Here is a 27,621-nt window from a genome sequence, read left to right on the forward strand (position 1 = left end):
AAAAACCTCCCCACATGGGACTGGTAACCTCTGCCACCCAATAGCTGCCCAAAGCAGGAAGAGTTTTTTAAAACAATGCTTCTCAGGCCAGGGCTCTGGGAACCCTCCACATAAGTTCCATGAAGGCAGAGCAGCTTGTGTGGACACACCTTTGTATGGTCCCCTCGGTTCACACAACCAGAGCATTAAGAGACCCACAGGCCCCAATTCCCAAGCCTAGTCTACCCAACAAGGCTGTTAGTTTGGATAAAGCAAGAATTGGAAAGCTCTTTGCGCAACTGCAGCAAATAATAAACCGTTGTCATACGGAGGGGCCATGGCTCAGCAGCAGAGAAACTGCTTGGCATGAAGAAGGTTCAAGGTCAAATCCCCAGCATCTCCCATTAAAGATTCTGGCAGTAGGTGATGCGAAAAGACCTCTGCCTGAGACCCTGGAGAATTGCTTCCAGTCTGAGCAGATAATTCTGACTGTGCTGGACGAAGGGTCCGATTCCGTATAAGGCGGTGCCACATGTTCATACACCATTAGCCTCATTGGGCCCACAGCTTAGAGAGGGCACAGCGCAGGCTCTGCACGCAGCAGGTTCTGGGACCAAACTGCTGGTGAAAAGGATCTCATGTAACAGCTCTTTGGAAAGATCTCTCTTTGCCTGAGACCCTATAAAACAGCGACCAATCAGAGTAGACAATACTGAGCTAATTGGGCCAATGGTCTGACTCAGCATAAGGCAGTTCCATACATTCACAGTGTTGCATGGAGGGTGAGACCCTTCCGGTCCCATTAACAGCTCAAGTTTTATTATTTCCTTTACTTGAGCATATTACTGCTTCTGTTTTTTTCTGTGTATTATGTGTCCCTAATGCTGATGTTACTGGAGGCTGCTGGGTATATATTCTTGAAGTGCAAAAGTGGTAGATCAATCCTCTAATCAGAAACAGGTTCCACTGAGCTTCTCAGGTTGCAAGTTGCAGTTATCCTTGATATCAATGCTGAGCCATTTTTTAAAAGCCCTGTGTATTGTCCTAACAACCTTGCAAGGCAGGAAATCCAATACTGCTCTCTACAATCCTTAGAGGAGGGTAGGATGCAAATATGCACATTTCTGAGAGACAGAGGGAGAGAGATCGAGCTCTAAGGCCATCGCAAGGCGCTTCGGGTATTTTGGCTTATGCCTCCCTAAACTTAAGTCCAACCTTACACCCACTGGATTCTAGTACAGTTTTTTTTAAAGACAAGGGTGCCCACATCTTGCCCTCGTCACCTGTAACTGCACAAAGGGTGAGAGAGGAACAAAGCAAACACTTGCCTGGCCATCATGGAGGAGGGTGCAGTCCCTGGCCTCCCCCATTAGAAGGATTTCAGGCAACAACGGGTGAGGAATGCCCTCTCTGGCTAAGACCCTTGAGGAGCCACTGCCAGTCAGATTATCAACTATGGAATCTAGATGGACTAAAGGAACCCAATAATGTCCTTAACTCTCCATATCTGGATCAAGCATCCCTCTCTGATTTTGAGATGCTGGAGACAGGGGTGGGGGGATAGGGGGGCTCTCTCAATCGATCTTGCTCTGCTCATAAGTTTCCCAAGGGTATTTGCTTGGCAATCCGGAAGTAGACGGCGCATAACCTGTTCTTATGGACCCCCTCGCAAACTTGCTACAAATGGATAGCGGGAAGAACGCCCTAATGGGAGTATGCGCACAAATGTGTGTGTGAGAGAGAGCCAAATTTGGAGATTCCTGACCTGAGCCACCAAGGGGGAACAGGCTCTTCTAAGCAACCCCCTCTGCTCTCAGGTTTTTTCTCTCTTTTAGTACTGGAAGATATGCCTTGAGATGGCTTTTAATGCACAAACTGCACTGCTGGTTTTGTGCAGTTTTCCTGTCTTACAGACTACAACCTACCCAAAGAAAAGACAGCGAGTTCATAGTTAAGCACTAGTTCCTCTAGATCGGGGCAGGGGGGCACTCTCTACCCATTCCACCACATTTTACTCTCATTTCCTAAGCATTTTAGTAATTAACTCACTGAATAATAAGTAATCAAAGTCTGATTTTCAGTCTCTCTCCCCTCCCCTGCCCATACTTTCCACTGACTCTGGGCAGTTCCTATAGCTCCTGGAGAATTCTTGCACCTCAAAAACGGCCTCCTCGTATAAAGTGGATAAAATTACTGAATAAATCTAACTGGACACAGAAACAACTTCCTAGATCCTGGTTTAAAATAATGTAATGTGTTCACCTAAGTGTTTTTATTTTCTAATTAACCATTTCAAGTAGGAAAGCAGGAAAGATGGAAAGGTCTTTGAACGGATTCCACAAAACTAGCCAATGTGCACCAAAATTTAACCTTCAACACAGATCACATCCTGTCCTCCTCCTCCAGGGGTCTCCCCGTTGAGAAGCAAGACAATTCCATAATCACAAGTCCCTTCAAAAGAAGAGAAAAAGCTCTAGGCAGGCGAAATACCTATTTTTAGCTCCTTTTCAACGAAGACGTGACATTTGGGGGAACACCAGCTATGATCCCTGGTCAGGCTGAGATTTCAAGGAGGTCTCTTGTCTATATTTCATAAGCAGCTTTCATTTACCAAACACAAGAAAAACAGAATCAATTTAACCTCCCATTCTATAGTAATCGCATCTTTGGTTCTACGTCCACGCTTAACCAGCCCACAAACACCTCTGTATTTTCTTGGCAACTTCAGAAAGCAAAACCTTCTTGGTGAAATGGTCTTTTAAAAGGACTGACATTGATCCAAGAAGGTTGGTTTATCGACAGCTGTTAATCCTAACAACTGAATAAAACCTCCATGTTCTAAGGCAGTGTACCTTGAAATATCATGCTGGGGACCAACAGCAGGAAAAGACCCCTTGCACTTTGTTTGTGCGTTTCCAAGAAGTACCTGATGATGCAGAGGAGAAATGTAATAAAATAGAGGGGCCTCCATCTGAATCAGTAAGGCAGATCTCATATTAATATGAATTTAATACTTAAACAGGAAGCATTTTCATATTTCTTATCTCCAAAATAAGGATTGCAAGCACCCCAAAGAGGAAGCAACATTAGCCCATTTCCTACGAACTGCATTTTAATAGGAAGTTTCTAATCCTCATGACTTGCGGTTGAGCCCAACACCATCCTCTCCACCCCCAAATGCAAATCAGCATTTGACCTGCTACAGTATTGGATCTGAGGCCAGACTTGCCCTAAACCTAATTTCTCAATTTTAGGTGGCAGCCAGGATTCATTCTGAAAGCAGAGCACTGGAGGTAAATGTTCTGTAGGAATCGGCTTCCAGAAGAACTGGGCTGTTTTAATTGTGCCTTCAGATAAGTGCCTCATCAGAATGTCCAGAACTTCTTGAGGCAAGCTTTAAACGAACTAATATGCAATCACAAAAAAATGCTATTACAAGGTAGTATTTATCACCGGTACTCTGGAGGAGGGGAAGAGCCAAGTTTGGCTGTTCATAAGGATATTATACAGGCCTTTTTAAAACAAAGTATTGACTATGAAACATCTTCTGTATCATTCTCCAAAATTACCCAGCAAGCACAAATCTACAAGTTAAACACTTTCCCTATCACCTTTTGAACTGGGTTTTTGGGCATTATGCTTGTAAGATAGAATGCTATTTTTACTGTTTTTTAACTTTGTATTGTGACGGCCTTTGGCCATATACAATTAAACCTACTGGGTTTTTGGGATCTCCGGCAACAGACAGAAGGGAAAAGTGATTTATGAATGTGACAGCATACAGTAACCAGACAAATCTATTCCCGTGGGAGAAGCAAGGAGGTCTCCAATGTAAGAGGGATCCATGCCTGGTTCATCCCACTCAGTTTCATGCTATACAGGTGCATTTGGTTGTTGACACTTAAGGGGGGCTGGAGACAGCGCAGCCGACTCATCGAGACAGGCCAAGAAACTCATCCTACCTCTATGGTTCCCATACCATTCTAGTTGCTGAATGCCACTGTCAACTCTATACGTTGAGAACATTATTGTATCCAGAGCTCAAGGTAGCACACAGAGTTCCTTAAGCTGAAGATTCAAAAGAGAAGATTGACAGTAATTCACACTACACACATTTTATGAAATTCGCTGCGGCAAGATGCAGAGATGGCCAATGTTTTCAAAAGGTACAAGATGGATTCAGAGGCCAGGTCTATGTCAGTTTTTTAAAGTATTTAAAATGTTTATAACTCACTTTCCATCCCATCAACCATGAAGGTTATTTAGTCATAATGTTCACAGAGAGTGTGATGCTGAGTAAAAGTTGTTTAGGAAGGGAGGACAATCCGAGGGGAGGATATTTGCCTTCCTGTTCTGCTTGTTGGGTACATTTCATTGCTGTCAACAAGACACTGGGCTAGATGGACCTTTGGCTTGATCCAGCAGGGCTCTACTTAGGGATTCCCACTTAGGACCCAGACCTGTCCAACTTCACTTGCACCAAAGCTGCTGCCCCGTTTGTGTTCCCTTTCATGTCATCACCTGAAGTCGAATCAGCCAAACACCTCATTGTGCTTCTCTCAAAAGCTGTCAGCAGACACCTGAGCAACAAGGGCAACATCCCAAATATGAAGGTGTCCTGTTGGAACAGCAGACGGAACCGGCGCTGAAATAAGGACTAAGTGGACTTGGGGCTATATGGGAACATCTTAGGCAAGTGGCAATCTAGAAACAGAAACACTTGGAGAGAATTGTCTTGACCCACCACAAGAGGAGCCTTGCCCACCTACCAATTACAACCAATTCTGCATTTAGGAAAACCAAAACGAGCGCTCCGAAAGTATCCAAATGAAGCTGGGCATGTAATAGAGCAAGTAACATGCATTTATTATGCATTTGAGAAAAATGGTCCCAAAGCAATTTAAAGTATGAGGGGACAAGGAATGTAACGAAGAGAGGGCAGAGGTGCTAGACAGGTAAGCTTAGAAGGGGGCGGAGAACAGCAATTGCCATGAATGGAGAACACATCCAGGCAAAACAATGTCAGAAAACCCTGCCTCCCCATAAAGGACTACTCATTTTGCCTTTATTAACTGTTATTAAATTCTCTCTACTGGCTTTGAGGGCTAGAATCTGGCTTTCAGATGGTCAAATCCTACCAGATTCCAGCCTTGCACAAATGCACAGAGACCAGACCTGTTTACAAACAGTGACAGGTGGGAAGGGAGGTCTAAAGGATAAGAGAGCAGGCCACCACAAATACTTAAACCGACCTAGCCTAATTCCTTACATAAGGAGTTGGTCTAGGCACCTCTGCGCCAGTGTGGAAATGTGGCAAAGTCACTATTCAGCTTAATGCAATACACCCTGGGGATTTTCCGCCTGTGCTCTGAGGACCCCCAACATTCCCCAGAAGCCTGTCTGGGCTCCCTAAATAGGAAAACGAGCCGCAGCAGCCAAGCAGCCATCCAGGTCAGCGGGCCAACTGTCGTTCATCTTCTCTTGCAGCTGCGGGAAGTCTTTGGTGTGTTCCGGGGCACCTTCTCTTTTCAGGGGGGGTGGGCAGCTGGGAGGCCCAAAATAGACCAAGCCCTGCACGGACTGGGCGCGCCCGCTAGAACCGTCCTCTGAGCCACGGAGGGTATCCTCACGAGACCAGAGAAAAGACTGAAGAGCAACGCGGCCCACCGCGGCCTTGGCCCAAGTGTGTGTGGGGGGGGGGGGCTGCCTGAACGGCCCGGCCGGGCCCAGCTCTCGCTCGCTCAACCCCTCCCCTGCTCTGAAGGCAAAAGTTGCCCAATTTTATGCAGCCGGGCTCCGCTGAGAGGAAGAGCCGGATCTCGCCGTTCCAGCAGGCCGGCTGTCAGCGCCAGCGCCGTCCCTCCTCCCGAGCAACCAATGGCCGGCTCCGAGGCTGGGACCCTCCCCCGCGACCCCGGCGCTCCTCCTGCCCCCGATGGGCCCAAACGGCGTCGATGGGCTCCCCACAGGCATCGCAGGCGGGAAGGGACGCGCAGCCCAGCCCCGCAGCCAGCTACAGGCTCTGCGGGCGCCGTCGGCGTCTGCAGCGCCAAGAGGAGGCAGGAGAGAACCGGGGAGGCAGCGGGGGTGGCCGCCTCCCGGGGGCGCCAGCGCCGGGCCGCCCCTTCCTCCTCCTCCTCCTCCTCCGGGCCCCGGCAGGGCCGGAGCGCTGCGCGGTCCCCGGGCGCGAGGAGTCCCCGCAAGGCGAGGCCAGGCCAGGGGCTGTCAGCCTACCTGCAGGGCCCGAGGGAGTCGTCCATGACCATGGCAGCTGCGGCGGGCGCAGCGGCTGCCCGCCGACCTTGCGGCGCGGGGCTCCGGGGCGGGCTGCCGGCTGCGCTGGTCCTTCCCCCTCCCGCGGCTCGTCAAGATGGAGGCCCGCGCAGGCGGCGGAGACCCGAGCGAGCGAGCGGGCGGGCGACTGAGCTTGTGCTGTGACCTAAGCCTGCGCGCGGAGCTCAGAAACTTCGCCCTCGGACTGGCGGCACTGAGCATGTGCTGTGAACCCGCCCGCCCGCCGCCGGCCCAGCCCCGCCGCTTCCGTAAATACAGCGCAGCCAGCCAGCCAGCCAGCCAGCGCGCGGGGCGCCTTCGCCTGGCAATCCGAGACGCGCAGGGAAAGGAAGGGGAGAGGAGAGCCGGCCGGCCGGCGCCGCCCGTGCAAGCCCCCGCAGCTGCCACTCCCCTCCTGCCCAATTCCTTGGCCGAGGGGACACCCCGCTTCCCAGCACGAGCAGCAGCCCGTTTCCCCGGGGCCTTCGGAAAGCAAACCCCCGGACGCCCGAAGCGCTTGCCACGTAACCAGCACGCACAGGTGGCTGCAGAAGGGAGCGCGGCCGCCGAAGCTTCCCCTCTGACAATCTGGTCGGTCCCTACGGTGCCCCCGGACCCAGAGCCTGCTAAGGCGCCGGGCCGGCCACTGGATGCTGGGCTGCTCCAGGGGGGGAAATGTCGGTTTTGCGGCAGCGCCATCATCAGGGTGCTACAGCAGGATTGGAGTCCAGATGCCTGAAGAAAGGAGCGTTGCCCCTGGGAAGCTTACGCCCCGAAAATCTCGTTCGTCTCTAAGGTGCCGCTGGACTCCAACCCTGCTGCATTTTAAACGCAATCCTAGGGCGTGGGTTTGGCGCTGGGCATGGAGAGGGCCTGGGAACCCTCCAGCCGCGTTCACAGGAGTGGCAGCTTCAGCTGAACCGACACCACCAATCGACTGCGGCTATTTTGGTGAGGACTGAGTTGATGCCCTGGACCCCCTCTGCATTCTGCAAGAACGTTTGAGAGGAACGTGGGTTTATTTTAAAGCAGAGGTTGCCCGGCGCCAAAACTAGGAAGGGGGGTGAGAGGCATTCACAGGAAGGGCCAGGAATCCTGCAGCCTGCTCCCAGGATATTAATTTACGGAAGGTACAAGCTGCTGCGGTACTGATCTTATTAATACCTTGCCTTTCCCCTGGGGATCTAAGTGAAAATTACATTTTGCTCTTCATGCTCTACAAGAGGAGGGAACAAGTGTGGGTTTTGGGAGGGCAGGGTCTAGTCCAAGAAGGAAATGCTGTGCTCCTCCCTTACAAAATTTCCCCATCACAACCTCTTTCCCCTGTTATATACAAATGATTAGATGCTTTCTTTGCACCTATTTGTATGGAGTGAGGGACAGGGTGGTCATCAACCCAGACTGGAGGGGCAGCAAGAAGAAGGTGCTCCATTTCCCCCACACCTTGTATATGCTGCAGGTGGGGGGGGGGAGTTTGCTCCCCCCAGAAGAGTGTTCCTCAGTTTTCCTGGAATTCTGTTGCCTCCCGTCAGCTGCTTGAACAGCCTACTGGTTTGGGCATGCCCGACCTTAACCCTGATTCCAGTGCTATGTCCAAGCAGGCAGAAGACTGCATTCTGTATTGAGTATTATCTGCTCCTTATTTTAAAACCCTTTTAAAATCTGTATTTCCTTGGTTTTCAGACTGTTGCAGGGAACAGTGAAGGCGCCAAGAAGATCGGACCTGAGATGGTGGACTAGCTTTCTTGAAAGTTTTTGTCTGCTCACCACTGATCTGCCAATGCAACTCACCTCCATAGGGGAAGCGTGCTGGGTACCTTCTAGACTGTATTCTGCTCTAAGGCTCCAGAAAACCGCTGGAGTTCCACTTGAGCTGACTGAGCACCCAAGAACATGTAGCGGGGGGACTCTGCAGCAGGCCAAGTCAATGAGGGATCCCCGCTGAAGGGAGATTTCAGGGGGAAAGGAGAAGAGACTATTCATTGACAGGGACCCTGAAAATGGAGAAACCAGGGAGACGGGCTAACAGAACACAAGTCAAGGAGCCTTTTCTTGGAACTCCACATTTGGCATTCAGATCAGAAAAAGTAAACTAAGACAGACAGTAGCCCATTTATTTCTATGTCCACTTACAAGCACTTGGATTTGGTTCCTTGAGGACGAAAGCGCAACAGAACCCAATAATTGACCTCTCAAACTACAACACATCTCCAAGTACTGCTGTACAAAGTTCTTCATTCTTACCCATTCACTTTCCAGCCACCTTTTGTTATATCCAAAATATATCTGTCCGTATACAATTCTCAGCTTGCTATACAAGACACGGTGTTGGCCCCAAGTTCAGGGGATCCAGACCATTTCCAAGATGAGGCTGCAAATGTGCCCGCACCCAAACACACATCTGGAATATGCATCATGGATCACATGAAAGGCCAAAGCCAGAATGCCCCTCCGTGTGCCAGCTGCTCTCTCCACAGAATCGTGCAGAAAAATGTTTTCCTCAACACACCCTGCCAAGTTCCCCCAACTGAGGATCCCTAACTAGGATCTTTGGCATGCAAACCTAAACTCTACCACTGAGTCACAGCCCCTTCCCAACAATTGCATACCACTTTTCTTCTGGCTTAAGCAGTTTCCAACAGTAACACAATGCAACATGCCATAAAACCATTTAAAGGTTAACAACCGTCAGAGCTTAAAACTAGTTAAATCAATGGAAAAAGAACATCCCATCTCCTGGCATGTGTATCAAGTGTAACCACAATCCACAGTGGCTGGCAAGAATGGGCCAGTTCTGCATACCCATGTTCCTCTCTCTAACTGAAGAGGGATCCAAGGCCTTTAAGCCCATAGCCTTCCTAGTTCAAGCTTTCCTTTAAAGGGAAGGGACGCTTTTGCGGTATAAGGAAGAATTGCATGTCATTGTCTGGTACGCAGATTTGTGTCAGACACAGCTGAAGAACCAATGAGCCTTCCAAAAATCATAAATCATGTTGAGAACCAGAGGAATAAGCAATATGGCTGCCTGGATGTCTCCTCGCCCTTAACAAAACTGCTCAGCAAGTTTTTAAAGCAAAGATAAACCTTCCTTTTTCTGCCCTGGGCCCTCTTAAGTGCCACTCACCCAATATTAATACTGCCTGCTCAGCTGAGTCAAGGTGGGAGGGGACAGGGAGGTCAACAGCAAATCCCATCCATTGTTATAAGCACAGAGTTGCTGCCCACATGCTGGAAGGGATTTTTAGTGCACTACCTGGAATCTTGCTATGACTGCCTCCCTGAGCAGAGAGAGAACAGCTGGATTTTCAACACCAAGCTGTTTCTCAGGGGGGTCCCTTGCAAAGCACTGAGAGAGACATAAAGTGGAATTCAGCCCTAAGTGGGGCCAACTCAGTGCAACAAGCATACAGCACCGCACCTGCGGCATCAGAGAGCAAAGAAAAACTGGACAAACTACATTTTCAACTCACAGCCACAGAGGCTCTCGAACACATCTCCCAGGAATGCACACAAAAGGACACAAGCAATACTTCCTGCCACCACAGATCACCTTCGGGTTTTTGATAGATTCTCTTGTTGCATGAAAGCCATACACCAAACCACAAACTGCTGCATCCAGCTGACCCAATGGTTAAACAGTGTATAAAAGGTCCATTTTACAGATGGGGAAGAGAGAGGAAATGTATTTGTTTAAAGCATTTTATGGCACCTTTTCCACCAAATAGGGCCCCCAAGGTAACAAACATCTGAACATTAAAACAACATTTTAAAGTAATATATAGTTCAATAAAAACATAAACACATAAAACACACAACAGCAAAACTACAGAAGAAAGCCAATACTAGTTTTTGGGATTATGCCAAAGGACAAAAATGTCTTTGCCTGCTGGCAGAAAACACCAGTGAAGACACCGATATTTGCCACCCACCAAGAGCGCAGAGTGAAATGCTAACTGTAGCACTGCAAACCCACACCCCTGCAGCAGCATTTGCACTCTGTGTGTGTGCAAGCTAATCTGCCTACCAGAGGGCTAGCAGCACATGCACTGGCCAGCTTAACTTGGCTGACCCAAGTTCACTCACTGTTGCAGCCACCTCTGCAACACTGCAATGGGTGGCAAATATCGGTGTCTTCACTGGTGTTTTCTGCCATTGCACAGTGGCACCCGTGCTGCTCCAATAATGTTGCAATCCATCCAGAGTTCTTGAGCAGGCGAGAAACATACACCCAACTAAAGGTATCTCAGGTCCAAGCAAACACCAGTCACTCCATAACACAGACCCAAGAAAACCAGCCTGATAGACCCAGACCAGCGGAAAAGACCAGGAGATAGTATCGAGACAACATACTGTCTCGCAAGGGAAAGGAGCTTGCACAATCGGATGGTAGTCCCGTAGCCCACCAACAGAGCACAAAGTTCACACATTTGAGAGACTATAGGTTTCATCAACAGCATTCCAAACTTGGGAGAGTCACAGACAACAAGGTGGCAAAACCCCTGATGTCAATCAGGGTTGACGGTTACTAGACAAGACATTGGACTGATACATAAGGTAACACTTCATATCCTCTTTATAATTCAATTGCATTTACAGTATTAGCCAGAAGCCCTGGCTACACGGCTCAGCTTTTAGCTGGGAAAGCAAGGCATTAATGGGACTGGATTAAGTAATGGTAATGAGATAAATTTAAAAGTATTTCCAGTCAAAGGAAAAAACAAGCTGCATACCCAGCCAAGGGGAAGATGGCAAAGAAGGTCACAAGAAGAAACATACACCCCAGAGGAGCATGCCTGTTCCTAGCAGGCCAAACTCTGGGATAAAGAGCAAAACAACTCACCTTGTTTCTGGATTGTAGCCCAGTATGTAGAAAAAGGAATCCACTCGAGCTTTAAACTCTCTAGCAGCAAAAATGTCAGAAAAATGGGAGATATTACACTTCCCCCTGCAAGGATAAAGAAAAGGCATTAGGCTAGATTGCGGTTTGTTACGTTGAAGGCTCCACAATGTCCAACCCTTGCTCAGGTTCTGAATCAAAAGGGTCACCATTTCAATTGGCCCCTTTTTTCTGTGATAGCACACATTGGATTTTACACATTAAGCAACAATGAACAACATATTAAGAAAGTTGCACACAGTCTCACTTTATTGCACAACGATAGTAAGTAATCGAGACAGATCTACCTTTTCTTTAAAATTCATTTTTCTTCTTAAAATGTATTTTAACCACTATCATAGAGGCAAGAGGAAATCTCTCAAGTCCTTTGCCGCCTTTTGGAAACCTGCTTGAAATAATTTCAGATGTGCTATTTTTTAAATTTCTAGTCCTTAGGGATATTGACACATTTGCATAACACACGTCTGCCCCACAGAAAAGAGTCCTAAAATTGCATTGGTGGTGAACCTCGTAAGTCCAAGGAGCTCTTCAAACTTCCCCAAACAACACAGGTGGAAAGCTCAAAACCTCAGCCCAGAATGCCTTAAGTGCAGCTGGAAGGTAAGACTGGAGACGTGGATCTACTGGTTTGAAAAAAGAAAAAAGCCACTAACTGAGAGAGAGCTGTGTAACCAAAAGCATTGGCGCACACTGCACTGGATTGTCATCTACCAGTGACTCAACTTCATGGGACAGCAGGATTTGAGTCCAGTGGTACCATAAAGACCAACAAGGTTTTCAGAGTGTAAGCTTTTAAGAGTCCAAGCTCCCTTCTTTAGACACACCACCCACCTAAACCTATCTTCATAGGACAAGAGGCTGCTACAGAGAAGATGAAACACACTGCTTTGCCACCCACCCACCCCACCCACCTTCAGACAATAAATAGCAGTTACCCCATGCTTCTCTTGTACTGGACCACAGAGCACTCTGTCCATCCCCTTTCTGCGCTCTTCCAGATTCACCCACCAACACGTCCTTTTTCTTCCTGTTGCATTGATTCCAGAAAAACCTCCTCCGATCCAGTTGGCATCAGAACCACCAGTGATCGTGGCTGCTGCAAGGACTGTGGGTGGGAGATGAGGACATACACTGCTCTCCACCACACACTGCTTGGCTCAGCTACACAAGGTGCTTCTGCAAGGTTCTTCCGCTGTTGCTCTGGAGCTCAGCTGCTCTGTTACTTATGACTAAACTAGCAGCGCAATGCTTGTTGACAGAATTTATACCCCACCTTTCTGCTCTCATCAGGGCCACCAAGGCAGCTAACAGACTAAAAACACACACAATAAAAACACATCTGAAACCACTAAAACCAAAGAAAGGACACATAATTCAAAAAATTAAAAACAAGTTAAAATACGCATACAATGCAATAAAATACACATACATAATCATTAAAAACAGGGCAGGGAACAACAAGAGAACTCCAGACAAAACAAAACAAAAACACCTCCTGGCAGAAGATGGCAACAGAAAGGGGGAGGAAAGTCTCTCTAGGGAGAGAGTTCCAGAGTTGGTGCCATGACTGAGAAGGCCCTCTCCCAGGCTGCCCCACCACCTAATCTCAGAAGGTGAGGGCACCCAAAGCAGGGCCTTGGAAGATGGCCACAGTGGTCTGGGTCAGGTAGCACATAAAAGTCCATCTTCCCTTGTTTCTCTTAATATGCATAACTCCCTCATTGGACACCTACATGGCATCTCTCACACACGTTCATCCTTCAGAGTGAAACCTATCTCTTGCCATTGGTTTAACCCTCATAGTCCTCACCAGGGCTTTTTTTCTGGGGAAAGAGGTGTCGGAACTCAGTGGGTTGCCCTCGGAGAAGATGGTCACATGGCTGGTGGCCCCGCCCCCTGATCTCCAGACAGAGGGGAGTTTAGATTGCCCTCCGCACCGCCAAGCAGTGCGGAGGGCAATCTAAACTCCCCTCTGTCTGGAGATCAGGGGGCGGGGCCACCAGCCATGTGACCATTTTCAAGAGGTTCCGGAACTCCGTTCCCCCGCGTTCCCCCTGAAAAAAAGCCGTGACCCTCAGCAGAAAAATGAAACCTAAGTACATGTAACTGTATGTTCTCAGCTTCATCATCTGCTTCTTCTTCTCTTCCAGCCCCGGGTCTAAATTTAGCTTGCAAGCTCCTTAAGGTAGGGAGAGAGGTAAATTAGAGGTTTTATGATCCAGCGGCATTTAGGTCCTACTGCAGCATGAACCAGGGCTGCATATCAAGTTGCTGCTTCCCAATTCCCATTCAGGTTACACATAAATTTCTTCAGTAACACAGTCCCTGTTAGATCCCAAGGTCTTGGAGAGATTCTAGCCAGCCAATTATTTTTAACAATGCAAAAGGAAGCACATAAATAAATGTTTTCACCCAGAAATGAAGCCAGATGAGATGGCCGGGTTCACAGAAAAGATCTGGCCAAGTCTCTGAAACAGGTGGGCTCTCAAGTTGCATCCTGGGTAATTGCGGGGAGGCGCTGTAAGGCTTCCTTGGGCAGGCACTCTGCGCTTTATTTACAAAATTTATATCTCACCTCTCCGCCCTCATCAGGGCCACCAAGGCAGCTAACAGATTAAAAACATCCATAACAAAAACACATCTTCAAAACCATTCAAACCAAACAAAAATGCATCATTAAAACAATGAAAACCAAGCTGAAATACAGGTACAAAAACATAAAAACAATTAAAAAGGGGGCAGAAGGAAAGGATCATTGAGGGAATGCCAGACAAGACAAAAAAAAAGCCTTCGCCCTCTAGGGGAAGTCAATGAAACAGGTGAATCTGGGGGGCGGGGGGGGGGGGGCGGGAAGAGTTCCTGAGAATTGGTGCTACAGTTGAGAAGGCCATCTCCTAGATTGCCACCCGCCTAATCTCATAAAGTGGGGGCACCCAAAGCAGGCTAACTCAGGGCACCTTCCTCCTGGCCGCTCAAACAGGCAGTTATTCATCCGCTAATTTAAAAGAACATCCATAGACAAAACTGATGTGGCCAATTATCACCCAGTCTCTAATCTGCCCTTTCTAGGCAAAGTGATTGAGAGGGCAGTAGCTGACCAACTCCAGACCTTCTTGGATAACTCCAGCACTCTGGACCCTTTCCAGCCAGGTTTCAGACCAGGACATGGGACAGAGACAGCACTAGTAGCATTAGTGGATGATCTCCAGCTGAATATAGACAAAGGCCATGCCTCCTTATTGCTCCTCCTGGATCTGTCTGCAGCCTTTGACACCGTGTTGCACCAATATAGATAAAAGCACATGACAATAAACAATACTAAGCAATACTAGGCCATGTACTTGTCTTCTAGATGAACTTTCAAACTTTGCATGAACCGTCTGTGTGGTTTTTTTTCAGAGTGTTAGGTAACTCTAACAGGTGTCCTTTGATCTTTGGACAGTCAATTAAAATAGTGGACTCTATCTAGATTAATATCCCTCTTATCAGAGATTCAACCAATAGTGATCTCTTAACTCTTTCTGACATTTCTCAGAGATTTATAGTTTTGTATTGCAAGTTGAGTATAACATCATTTTTTATTAATTGGAAGGTTATACAATAGAAATTATGAATATTCAGTGAAGCATCAAACCAATTATCGTTTGTTTGTGCTATCACATGAAAAAGATCTTAGATATTTGCATATGATAACTTATAAAAAATGCAAATTCAGATAGAGTGTCAGAGCTCTGATGGAAGAAATTGCTTGAGAAAATCTAGGCGAGATTATCTTTACCTATGCATTTCACAGAAACTTTGATCATGTTAAACATAGAATTAATTAGGAAATGTTAGCAAACTTATTTCTTATTGCCTTTCTGTGTTCTGTTTTTATAGGATTCATATTAATAACCATTTATATTTTAATTACTTGCTTCATTAAAAAACTAGGGTATATTTTCAATAAAGTGAAATAAACTCTAGACAGGTGTCTGTGTGCTTAATAAGGAGCTGCAAAGCAATATCGAACCCTATATAAAATAAATGTACTGATAAACAGGTGGTTCAAAGAACTTAGCTGTTTGACAGGTCTGAAAACTAATTGCTGAAAGCTTTCCAAGAGAAAGATAAATCTTTCTTTTGGCTAGTGGAAGCTTAGTTCAGACACGGGCAGAGAGCTCATTACAACAGTAGACCATGCCATCCTGTTAAGGCATCTAGAAACAGAAGTGGGCATCAAAGGATGTGCCCTGGACTGGTTTAAATCATTTTTCATGGAACGGACTCAAAGGGTCGCCGTTGGAGATCAGGTATCTACAGAATGGGAACTATCTTGTGGGGTTCCACAGGGCGCAATCCTATCCCCCATGTTATTCAACCTCTACGTAAAACCTTTAGAAAAACTCATTCGCAGCTATGGAGTTGGGTGTCATCAATATGCGGACAACACCTAGCTCTATATCTCACTATCCAGGTCCCCGCAGGATGCAGTAGAAATCTTAGATCGCTACCTGACAGCCGTGGTGAAATGGCTGAAAAATAACAAATTGAAATTAAACCCAGACAAGGCCAAAGTGATGCTTGTTGGGAAGTCAGATATCCTGAAAGACATTGTACTCCCCACTTTCAATGGAGTTTGTCTGACCCTTGTAGAGTCAGTTAAGAGCCTAGGGGTTATACTAGATTCAATGCTACTACTAGAAAAACTAAGGCAGCTGCAAAAATGCTTTCTTCAATCTCACTCTAGCCTGGAAGATGGCTTCTTATCTTGACACGGCCGACCTGGCCACCTGGATCCATGCTATGGTAACATAAAAACTTGACTATTGTAATGCACTATATATTGGTCTTCCATCTAAGTTAACTAGAAGGCGCCAATTGGTGCAGAATGCTGCAGCTCGACTGTTAGCAGGAGCAAGCAGGAGCATGAACATCGCTCCCATCCTGCAGTCACTCCATTGGCTACCTATCAGTCACTATGCTCAATTCAAGGTATTGGTTATTACATACAAAGCTCTTCACGGCCTTGGCCCGACATACCTACGGGACCGCCTCCCTCCCTATGTCCCTCCACGGCAGCTTCACTCATCCAAACTGGGCCTCTTGCAGGTGCCAGCCTGCACATCGGTGAAATCAACTGCAGCCCGTACAAGGCCTTCTCTGTGGTGGCCCCCTACCCTACGGAACAGCCTGCTGAGGAAGTCAGGAGAGCTCCCACGCTCTTGGCTTTCCGCAAACAATGCAAAACTGAATTGTTCAAAGGCCTTTTTACTCAGATAGGAGATTGGTATTGTAGGGAGGGGGTCCTGGATGTTTGGCTAATAGGAGAGTGGTGCTGTAGGGAAGGGGTCATGGATGTTTTGCCAATGAGTTGGGAACCATGGGCTCCACCATTATGTTGCTTTACATATTATCTGTTGCTTTGAATATGTACTCGTATATACTGCTTGTGCTTCATGTTGTCTAATGTCAATCCTAGAATGGATTATGTTCTGTTTCAGCAATCCTTCAACCCTGTATGGGATCCTTGCTAATGTGATGTCTCTGTAAACTTGTATTCATCTACTCTATGACATTGTTTATAGAAATGTCCTTGACACTGTATGGAAATGCCTGCCCTTGTCCTTGCTACTGACTGTACTGATCTCACACTACTAATCTGCCTTGAGTCTCAGTGAGAAAGGCGGACTATAAATGACATAAATAAAAATAAATAGTGGTCAGGTATGCTGGTCCCAAGCCAGGCAGGGCTTTAAGGTCAACAAGAGCACCTTCAGTTGTGCCTGGAAACAGGTTGGATGCCAGTATAGATGGGCCCAGAGGGAGGTGATATGGTCCCTACGGCCCAGTCCAATCAACATCCTGGTGGCAGCATTCTGCACCAACTGAAGTTTCCAAACACTTCTCAAGGTCAGCCCCACGTAGAGGACATTGTAGTAATCTAATCTCGACATAACCAGGGTATGCAGCAGTACAGCAAGCAGATCTTCTGTTTGCTTGCACAACGAGCTCTATGTTAAACAGTAAAAAGCAATACCAAGTCCTTGAAGTCTCTGCCCATAAAACATTGAAAGTGGATGAGTGCAGAACCTCCCGTGTACTGCAGCTGTGTAAAATTCATTCAGTATCATTTGTACAGAAGCTGAACTGCAAAGAACCAAGCTGTGGTGGACTTCTGGTAGAACCTTCAGCACGTCACCCTTTCTCCACCTCTAATTTCTCATTACCCGATCTGGGTTCTTCACAGGACTAACAGCCTATGATAATACATGAGGACTATCTTGAAAGATCCGTGGGGAAAGGCGCACAGACACACAGAGACATGGCGTTTGTTTTCTCGATCTCTCAGCTGACAAACGTGCACACCTGGCTCCCTAAAGTCCCGCCTGGCTTCTGAAAGCTTCCCTTTTTGCAGTATCAATTTAAGATGGGAAAACCACCTTCCTGGAAACACAAAAAGCACTTTGGGCATTCCAAAGAAGATTATTGCTCGCCAGTGGAATTTTCCTGGTTTATTTCAGAAACAACGCCAAGCCCCTGTCATCAGTCAAATCAAAAGGTCCACTTCCTTCCCCTGGAGCAGAGGCTGCAGCTGCACGTTGATTCAAAGGAAGCCGATTCGGCAAAGTGGCTTTGAAGAGAGAGAGCATCTCCAGATGGTTTTGCTTAAAGCACCATCTGAGCATTATCAGCAGGGAGATCATTCAGTTCACGTTTTGACAATATCCATGTGCTCCTTCGGAAAGCCTGAAAATGAGATGCACGGTGCCAACGGCTTTTTCATTTAAATTCACCGCAAGCAACAGCTCCACTCCCAGAGACTAATGGTTGGCTCTTCACTTTTTAAACTAACAAAGGGAAGAGATCGATCAGCTCTCTCTAGGCAGGGAGAAGGAAGGAAGGGCTGATGATCATGAAAAGCCAGGAAGAGCAAGACTTAGAGCGGCTAGCAGGCTCATTCGCAACTTGAGAAAAATATTGTTCATTCGATGAGACGGGAATTTCCAGTCCTCATGAGTACAGGCAAACTATAAACTTTCGATGTAGCCACCTGTGACAAATCAACAGCCCAAACAGATCCACGGTTTTATATAGTGAATTCTTTGATGGAGAATTGTCAGCCCAAGGGGTACTTGCCTAAATAGCAAGCGTAGTTCGAAAAGCCTACATGTAGGTTTATTATTGCTAAATGGGTCGTTAAAGGGTACGTGCAGCCGAACTTGCCTAACCGAAGCCAACTAGCGGTGGAAAGGGGGATGAAGTAATAAAATGGTTGCAGCTATGCAAGTTTGAAAGTATAACCCTGTGAAAAGAGAAAACAGCTAAAGGACTAGAAACAAGCCAGCAACTGCAATGAAGGCCAAATTGACCTCTTATATTAAATGCAGTTTCAAAAGCAATTGCAGATTCACAGGCTGGCTGCACTTCAGCGCACAGTCAACTTTCACCCCCTCCTCAGCAAACAAGTATCAAAGCTCAACTGGCTTTGGGGCATTGGCTCACAAGCTCTGCAGGCCTGGCTCTGTCCTGAGTAATATGATCCCTGCTTTGGGATCCCTTCCCTCCACACTGGATCTGTGGGAACCAACAGCACAGATACCCCCAGGTATGTTTAAACACTAAGAATACTGCCAATTAAACAGAAGGCAAGCTTTGGCATTCCCAACGTGAACCCCTGGGGCTGCTCGAGGTGCTGCAATTCCCAGTGCGGATCTCCGGGACGCATGCAGGGGGAGGCAGGCCTTGCACCTTCCCACTCTGTTTCCAAGCGCTGCCGAGAACCCCAGTGATTCAGTGGGACTGGAAGCTGAAGGTGGTTCAGGATGATTTTTATGATGCTGTCCGTAAGGGGGGTTATCTTGGGTTATTTTTATGGGGCAGTATTCACCTTGAAGATTTTTTTTCTCATGCAACAGTTAACCGCTTGGCAATTCAATAGATGGGATGTAAACTTTTTAAAATTAATAGTAACATAAACGTGTGGACACAGGAAAAGAACAGCCAAGTTTGTAAGGTTTACTCTAACCCATGCAGTTGGCAAAGCTCCTTGCGACCCACTCCTCCAGCCAGTTATTGGCATGCTTCTCAGACACACCTCTATGCATCCCCTACTTCCCTTCACACCCTAAAGATGAAAATACAGCAAAAGGGGAGTCAGTCAGTATGTTGTCCCTTCCCAACTCCATCTCGTTTTCCTGTATACAACTGTGCTAAGGATAATGGTTGTTGTGGGTTTTCCGGGCTGTATTGCCGTGGTCTTGGCATTGTAGTTCCTGACGTTTCGCCAGCAGCTGTGGCTGGCATCTTCAGAGGTGTAGCACCAAAAGACAGAGATCTCTCAGTGTCACATAGAGATCTCTGTCTTTTGGTGCTACACCTCTGAAGATGCCAGCCGCAGCTGCTGGCGAAACGTTAGGAACTACAATGCCAAGACCACGGCAATACAGCCCGGAAAACCCACAACAACCATCGTTCTCCGGCCGTGAAAGCCTTCGACAATACATTGTGCTAAGGATACTTATTTTTCATGCAGATATAAGAGGGGAGGAGGAAATATCACTGCAGGCAACGGAGATATTTACTGAGCACAGTAGGATTAGGCCAGATCTGTAATGCAGTTTTTCCAGATTTTTTTTCCAATGCCCTAAACTGACTGGAGTAAAATATAGCATGTTTATTTGACAAAAGAAAATATGGCACACTCTGCTGATTCTACGTACAGTATAAATATCTCAAAATCTTTTCCCACAGCTAGAAAAAGTTGAATTATATCAGTTCACAGACCAAATCGTTCAGCTCAAGCGCATGATGCATTATGAGAATTGCAAGGTGTGTGCAAATCTGTGACAGTGTGCATGTGAGGGTGAATGCTCATGAGTCAGTGATGTAATGTATGCACTTCCTAAGGACAGGCAATGCAAAAAAAAAGTTAATTCTGATTCTGAAGTGGTCTAATTGGTCTGGTATTGATCCATTTGTTTCTATGCCTCATTCTATTAAACAACTCGTTTTTATAAAATGGAAGATTTCCCACCAAAATAGAGCAGTTCCAGCAAAATTCTAAAACAGAAAATTCTCAATGCAGGATCAACAGACAATAAAGTCTGAGAGTCACATTCTGAAAGCTCGCTGTGTGTGGCAAAAAGGCAGAAATGTTCATCGGAACAAATAACAGTGTCTACAATCAACAAGAAAGGTTGGAGATCGGCCTAGCTCTGTCAAGGACTTCTGCAGCTGTCCCAACTCCGCCGGCCACCAGATACCTGAGCTCCATTTGAAAAGGGCACTGCTCTCTCTCGGCTCTGGCCCTTGAGGGAGCATCTGATAAGGAATTGTTCCTTCCACCCGCTGCCATCATCCTGTAGTTAACAGTGAAGTTCAGACAAAACTGGATTCAGTTTCCAGGGTTGAGCAAACTGAGCTGGCAGCCACATAAAGAAAGCAATATACACTAAATGGGTGGCCAACAGAAAGACTTGAAGAGTTTCCTCGAAAAATTAAATCTTGTTTGTGTCGCCTACTGTAAGCCATGGCAAGACTATGAGAAAAGCAGCATATAAGTGCTCTAAATAAAGAACCCTTGTCCCTTATGATCCTTGGCCTCACTGTACAGCACCTGTGTTTTTTAAAGTCCTCCACCAAGAGCTTGCTGGGGCTTACCTCAGAGCAGCAGCATGATAGGTGTCGACGTAGTCCGAAATGAAGAGCTCTCGGTTCTTGATCACTGGGTCTGTAATTACCAGCTCACGCCCAGAATCTTTAAGAGCACAGAGAGATAGTTTAGCTGTGATACTTCAACAGCACCACCAACATCAGCCACATCTCAAGGCGTACAACAAAAGCAGAGGTTTCAGCAGGAACCGGGCAATAAGTTGAGTTCATGAACCAGGCAACAGTTTTTGGTTAAAACCAGCTTTCCCAAAAGAGAAAACATACGTTTTTACCCACTAAAGCAAACAAACCTAAGATACAGCCCCCTACTCACTACTAAAAACATCCGTTTTATTTCTCATGGAAGTTCAAGCTTCCAGTCCTCATAATGAAGGAGGAAAGCCTAGAGGAAGGACGTACTGCTATTAAAGTTAGATGGGTAGCCATATTGGTCTGCAGCAGAACAGCAGGAGTTCAGTTCAGTGACACCTTAGAGGTCAACAGTCTTTTCAGAGTAGAAGCTTTCGAGAGTCAGAGCTCCCTTTTTCAGGCTGAAATCCTACGGCTATTAAAAATCAGGTCTGAAGGGGGTAAGACTGAGGGTTGCACATTCAACAAGTGGCACTTAAAATCCACCCCCCCCCCCCAACACAATCAGTGTTTTTAAGGCATGTGATGCTCTTGGAGAGTTAAAGCTAACTAGGTCTCAGTGTGATTAGTGCTTACTGTCAGGGAATCCCACATAAGCCCCCTGAACTTTCTGAAAGAACAGTAGAATATTAGTGTCATGAACAAACAAGCAGAAGGCCTTTGCCCTGTCCAAGTGATATCAACACAGGAGAGGGGGAGCAGGAACACAACTGCCTGCGCCACCCACAGCCTCCACACACAGATCACAACAGAGGGCTGTGCTAGCTTTGAGTGCTTTCTGAGCCCCTACGCTCAACTGCTCAATTAAATGACAACTGGAAACTGACAGGGACCCATTTGGTTTTCCTTGGGGGGGGGGGGGCGGGGAGGGGGGGCTGAGGATAAGAGAGCAGAAGCAATGTACTCTTTGCCTTATAGAGAAAAGAAAAATATAGCCCTTCCCTGGAGGTCTAACTAAACCTTTCCCCTTGAAGACTGTTGACTTTTTAACCAAGATTCCCAAGAACCATAAACTGCTTAATTTCTGGATTACATCGACTATGGGCAACTGCCTGAATTCAAAAAGAGGCGCTTCCAGAGAGATCTGAATGCAGCATCCCAGGAACCACTGAAAAATCCAAAATTACTTCATGTACTAGTTTGTTTGTTTCAATCATTGTTTATTAAGATTGTTCTATATGAAGTAGCAATGTTTAATGTAATTGTCGCTAAAAGACATGCTACAACACTGGAAAGACAAATGCCCACTTCCTGTAACCCATTGGATTGAGGACCTTACAAACTTATCAACATTTGAACATATATATTTTTTTAAAATAAATGACACATGCAGAATTTCTGGAAAAATGGCAACCTGAACGAGGGGGGCAGATGGATTTATTTTTAGATGTTTGGAAACCTTTTAAAGAAGTGTAAGTATAGATTTGCCAACAGTGTTTTTGTTGCCAGCATTGTTTTTTGTTTTTTTAGGGCTTTTCTTGTCTTGAACTAATAATTTTTAAAGATGTAACTGTGTGACAGTATGCCTATGTCTGAAATATGGACGGGAAAGGCAACTTTCTTTAAGCAAATGCCGTAGAAGACACACAGCTGAGCCTGCCCCACTTGTTGTTTTTTTTCTCATATGTATTATTAAACACAGTGTCTGGGTTACAACAGGTCAGAACTGCATCTATGAGCATATCAGCAGATATTGTGGGTTGGATCAAGCCAACTTTTTTCACCCTTTCCCCCCATCTCACCCAACTTGCCTTAATATAGTTCCTGCCCCACACAGCTTTTGTCTGTGCAAGTCCTATGATCCCCTGCATAGTGTTTTTTTTTAAGAGGAACCCCCCTTTCTTCTTACCAGCAGAAAAGCAGGTCAAATGTAACCCCCTGTGGTGTACCTAAGGTCCGTCCTGACTTTCTGAACAACTCATGAAAGTCAGGAGGCAAGGCCAGCAGGTGAGATCCCACCCCCAGGTATTCATATCTAGCAATAGGATCATGCAAACAGCAGAAAGTTCGTTTGAATAGTTGGAGCTTACCATTCTCATTATGTCGGTCCTGAACTAAATGTTGATAGACAGAATCTGGGACTTCAGACTGGCGATAGTACCATTTGACGTTCATCAGAAGGTGGTCCCGTTTGCTCTGAAGAGAAGAGCAAAGAATGGAGTTACAGAACAGGGAACCGGCCGACCCTACGTGCTTCCCAATGCAAAAGGCACAAGCACAGATGAAAGAATCCCCATCACAGTACACGGAAGGCCGAACCCACAAGTGGTGTGGCACGCTCAGTGATGCTATGGTTTTGCTTTCAGATTCCACACAACGAGCCCATTTCACACAAGTTGTGTCAGCTTATTTTCCCTGTAAGTTCCCAATGAAAAACCTAAGGGTTTAACTGGTCTACCCGGATGCTACTTGGCACATTGTTTTAAGCATTAAGCCCAGAAATCCTCACTTTCAGCAGTTCATCACCTGAAAATTAGGGCCTGGAAAAAGTATTTAATTCTTAGACTTCATCATGAAGGCCATGAATGTCAGCACTAGCCCTGTGCTGGAAAAAAAAAGGTTTTGATGCCTCTAAATTCCCAGGTTCACTTTTTCCACTTTATTTACTTAATTGATATTCCACCTTTAGCACTGCTTTGGTGGGGTGCAAACTGAAGTCGTTCAAGCTTAGGACAAGCCACATCCGGGGGAGGGGAGGTGTTTCTAAATCAGCATCTTGCTTGCAAACCTAGATATTAGATCAAGGTGTGTGGTTCAAACATCCCGAAGTCCAATTTGTCAGCAATGCCAATGAAGAACAGAGGTTTTAGACTTTCTAAAGGAGACCTCCGCTTCACTCGTAAAAAAGTGGAGGAGGGAGTAAGCAAGCACGAAAATAAAGCAGGCTCACTCTTGCCACCAACAACCTAGAGGTTGCCTGGGACATCTGAATGCAGCCTTTGAATCTGTGGACAGCAAAGAAATCAACGCTGGTCTTTCTGCCTGATCTAAGCATCACAATAAACTCCAGTTGGCACCGAACAGGAAGGCTTCAGAGCGTTAGGAGGTCTTTTCGGTACATGTAAATGTAGTCTTTGATTCAGAGTAACTCTAAAGCTCTAGTACCCAAATACTCACAGGAGCCACCAGGACAATGATATCGAGGCCTACTCTCTCTGAAAACCACTAAAGGCCCTTTGCAGACTCCCGTGGCATAACATGAGGGCTCACTTCAAATCCAAGCCCTTGTTACTGCCTACCAAGAATTAATACAAAATATCTTTAAAAGAAGGCTTTGGGATGAAATTTTACTAACACCGGCACAGTCTTCAGACTGGCTCAGAGTGTTCATAAATGGTCCCAAACCACTGAAGCCCCAGGAACACAGACAAGCGGACAAAACCACATTTGTTGTATAGGCTGTTCAGCCAACATAATCAACTCTAATCACTTCCGGGAAGCAGCTGCTGTGTCCATGGAGGCGCCAAGCCAGATGTTATTTCCACCTCGAGGCTAGGCTGCTCCATGTGCTTTTTATATCTGGAAGTTTCTACTTGTCCCAAAGACAAGCTAGCCCAGAACAGGTTATTAAATTGAGACATCCATTCAGTTACAGTTCCCTCAGCATCTCTTTAAAGATTTGTCAGAGGGTGTGATCGGAATACCATCTCCAGGGGATACAAGTTTAACTTCAATGAACAGCAGGATGATCAACTAACACTGAAGAATCAGGTTTCACTGGAGGCCCATCTTTTCTCCACCTCTCACCTCCAAATGCATGGAAATTACACACACACACACACACACCAAGTCTTTTCCTCTTGTTAGTGAAGGCTTTTTCCAGCCCCCAGGGGTTTAGGACTGGGATCTAATCTTTCAGAGCTTGCTTCTTTTATGATGCTTTAAATGCTTTTAAACGATTTCTACGTTTTTGGTTTTTTTATTTTACTCTGTAATTTTCTTTGGGAGCATGTGGCTTAGGAGAGGTTGGAAAACACAGCAAAAAAACCCGCAGCATTAGTTGGGCGATGGGCATGGTTCTGCCATGCGCCTGCCATCTGCACAATCTGCACAGCCCACGATTCCCCACCACCACCACCCAAATTATCCCAGCTTTGAAAGTCAAGTATGCATTCTTGAGGCACAAAGATGAAAAGAACGTGCAATACTTGAAACATCCAGCCGGTGGCAGCATTGTGTCAGGGAAAAAAATGAATAAGCCCTTCCTGAGGCTGGTACCAGCACCCTGTGCTTGACATATCTTCTTCAAAAGCAGTTCAAACAGCAAGAACAGTGTGCTTGTAGAAGCCTGAGAGAGAAAGCAGCACTTCAAAAGCTTAAGCGGGGGTGGGGGGGGAGCAAGGCTTCTGGAAAAGCCCCTGGCTCAGTGGTGGAAAACTTGCTTTGCCTGCAGAAGGCCCCAGGATTAATCCATGGCATCTCTGGTTAAAGGGTCTGGTGGCCAGGGCTAAGATAGACATTATGCCCTGGACTTGCTACAAGTCTGAGCAGACCATTCTGAGCTAGACAGACCCTTGATCTCGCTCAGTACAAGGCAGCTCCATTATACGTTCACTTGCTTACAACAATACTTAATTGCTATTAGGCGACTGCAGTGGGTTGGGGCCAAAGGCGAGCTTCCTTGAACACTTGCCTCTTCAAACCATTTCTAAATGCTCCTGTGAAGCTGGAGATTTTTTTGTGCACACAGAATGTAATGCAATCTTATCGTGCAGGCTTCAAAGCCCCCTCAGTTTGCCTGGAAACCCACTAAAGCTTGCCCATGCTAAAGCTACTACAAGACCCGGGGGGGGGGGCACAGCTTTCAAGGCCACAGACGCCCAGTCGCTCCGTAAGCAGCATGGAGGTGAGGGTGGTAATCAATACTTCTTGGGCGGCAGCCGTTGTTCCAGGTATGTGGAACCCAAGACTTCCTGAGGGACATCCTTCCTCAAAAAGGCAGCCAGTCCGCTTGGAACCTCGCATCCTCAGCCGCAGAAACGGAACTGACAGAAGTGCTGTCAATTCAAAAATCATTGGTGTTGAAAAATCCCCACTGATTGCCTTTGTCCTAAGCCATAAACGCAGCACGTGACAAGGCTGTTGTGACAATGCTGTTTGCTAGCAATTTTGTAGAGGAAGAGGGAGGACAGAGTCGCCCCCGCCCCCCTCAAGCAAATCCCCCATTTGATAGAAAGCCGGTCTCCAACAGTTCCCACCCACCTCTTCTCAGTGTGCCTCTCTTTAACTAACTGCCTGACATCATTTTCTCAAACAAAACAGACGGGCAACAGAAGCCAGGCAAGAGCAGCTGGGACCCGGGGATCCGGAATAAGACTGGTGCTACTACCCAGAGAGAAGCGAAAGGAGGGTGCCCTTCCTTCCTTTCAAGCCTGCTTTTCAGCTGCGCTTTCATCAATCGGAAGCCAGGAAGCTGGACGCGCTTGGGGTGCCTGCGGCAGACTCAACAGAGGGGAAACGGGCCAGCAGAATCCATGGCAGGTTCTCTGTGCCCCTTGGACATACCTGCTGCTGGCTCATCTACCTGCAGGGCTTTCTGCCACATACCCACTGTTTGCTCTTGCTGTCACAGCTTTTTTCATTTGTAATGTCCTAACCTCTGCAGCGTGTAGCGCCTACAAAGAAGCTACAAAACTGGTAGCTTCTGCTACCAGTTTAGTATAGATCATCTCTTCCAAGGAAGAAAGGTGAAAGATGCACCGAACAGACAGTGGAGGGGATAATCAGACCCCTGCAATCATATTTACCATGTCTATAATGCTTTCTGTGTTTGAAGCACTTCGCATATGCCGTCCACATATGCTACCGTGTGGTACTTCAGAAAGGCAGGCCAGTATTGCCACTGCCACAGTGCAGAGAGAGTTTGGGGCGTAGCCTGCCTTGGGTCTCTGAATGAGCTCATAGCAGATACGAGATTTGAACTGGAGACCCCCCTGAAGATCACAGCTCATTCCCCTAACTGCTACATCATACCAGCCTGCCATGTGTAACTACAGCATCTAAAGACACTGCTGAACTGGTACACTTTAGAGCCACAGCTGTTAGCAAAGCAAAAGGTCTAGGGTGGCATAGCAGAGCTGCGATCCAGCAAATCTCCAGTTCAAATCCTCCTTCTGACACATGCATACTCAGTGGCTACTCCTCTCCCTGCTTCAGCTACCCCATCGGCAGGACAGAGGTCATAATACATAAGCCTGTTACAAGGATTACAACAAAATCATATGTGGGAAGAGACCTTTGGACAGAGATAGCCCTATCGGGAGCAGTTGGCACCAGTCCACCTTCTTGCAATTACACCTTCACTGCCATGAGGACTAGAAACTTGTCCTCATTTTTCAAACTGGAAGTACTGCTCATAAGGAACTTGAGTTTTGTGTCCGCTACCACACTGCACACTTCTTGGGAATGCCAGCATACACACAGCCCTGACCAATATTTTGCTATGCCTAGTGGGTTTTCCTAAGCAGAAACAGGTGGGTGGGCAGGTTCACTTGGGTGGCTTCAGAAGCCAAGAATGATGCACAGTCATCCTCTTCAAAGAAGTCCAGCAGAACCCAAGGAACTTCTTGGTGGTCCACAACACATGCTATCAGCCTGAGTCTTCTTGAGGGAACACACACACGAATCTTGGCAAATCTAGAGCAAACGCTACTTGACTAACCCTGTTCCACATTCCACTTTAGTCTGAG

At 46.7% G+C, this 27,621-nt stretch overlaps 1 protein-coding gene across 7 annotated transcripts in view; it reads right to left on the minus strand.

Moving 5' to 3' along the window:
- Nucleotides 1-27,621, minus strand: part of RERE (arginine-glutamic acid dipeptide repeats) — a 349,852-nt gene that overhangs the window by 126,421 nt on the left and 195,810 nt on the right. For 6 of the 7 annotated variants that reach the window (XM_055001170.1, XM_055001173.1, XM_055001171.1 and 3 more), the window contains 3 exons: nt 22,963-23,068; nt 20,792-20,888; nt 11,093-11,197 (listed from right to left, as the gene is read on the minus strand). In XM_055001170.1, coding sequence (XP_054857145.1) covers nt 11,093-11,197; nt 20,792-20,888; nt 22,963-23,068 — 308 coding nt within the window. Of the gene's footprint in view, nt 1-6,213; nt 6,291-11,092; nt 11,198-20,791; nt 20,889-22,962; nt 23,069-27,621 lie in introns of those variants that run through there. The other variant, XM_055001175.1, reaches the window with a different exon arrangement.

Source organism: Eublepharis macularius, chromosome 17 (assembly GCF_028583425.1).
Source record: "Eublepharis macularius isolate TG4126 chromosome 17, MPM_Emac_v1.0, whole genome shotgun sequence".
In the NCBI taxonomy this organism is placed as follows: domain Eukaryota; kingdom Metazoa; phylum Chordata; class Lepidosauria; order Squamata; family Eublepharidae; genus Eublepharis; species Eublepharis macularius.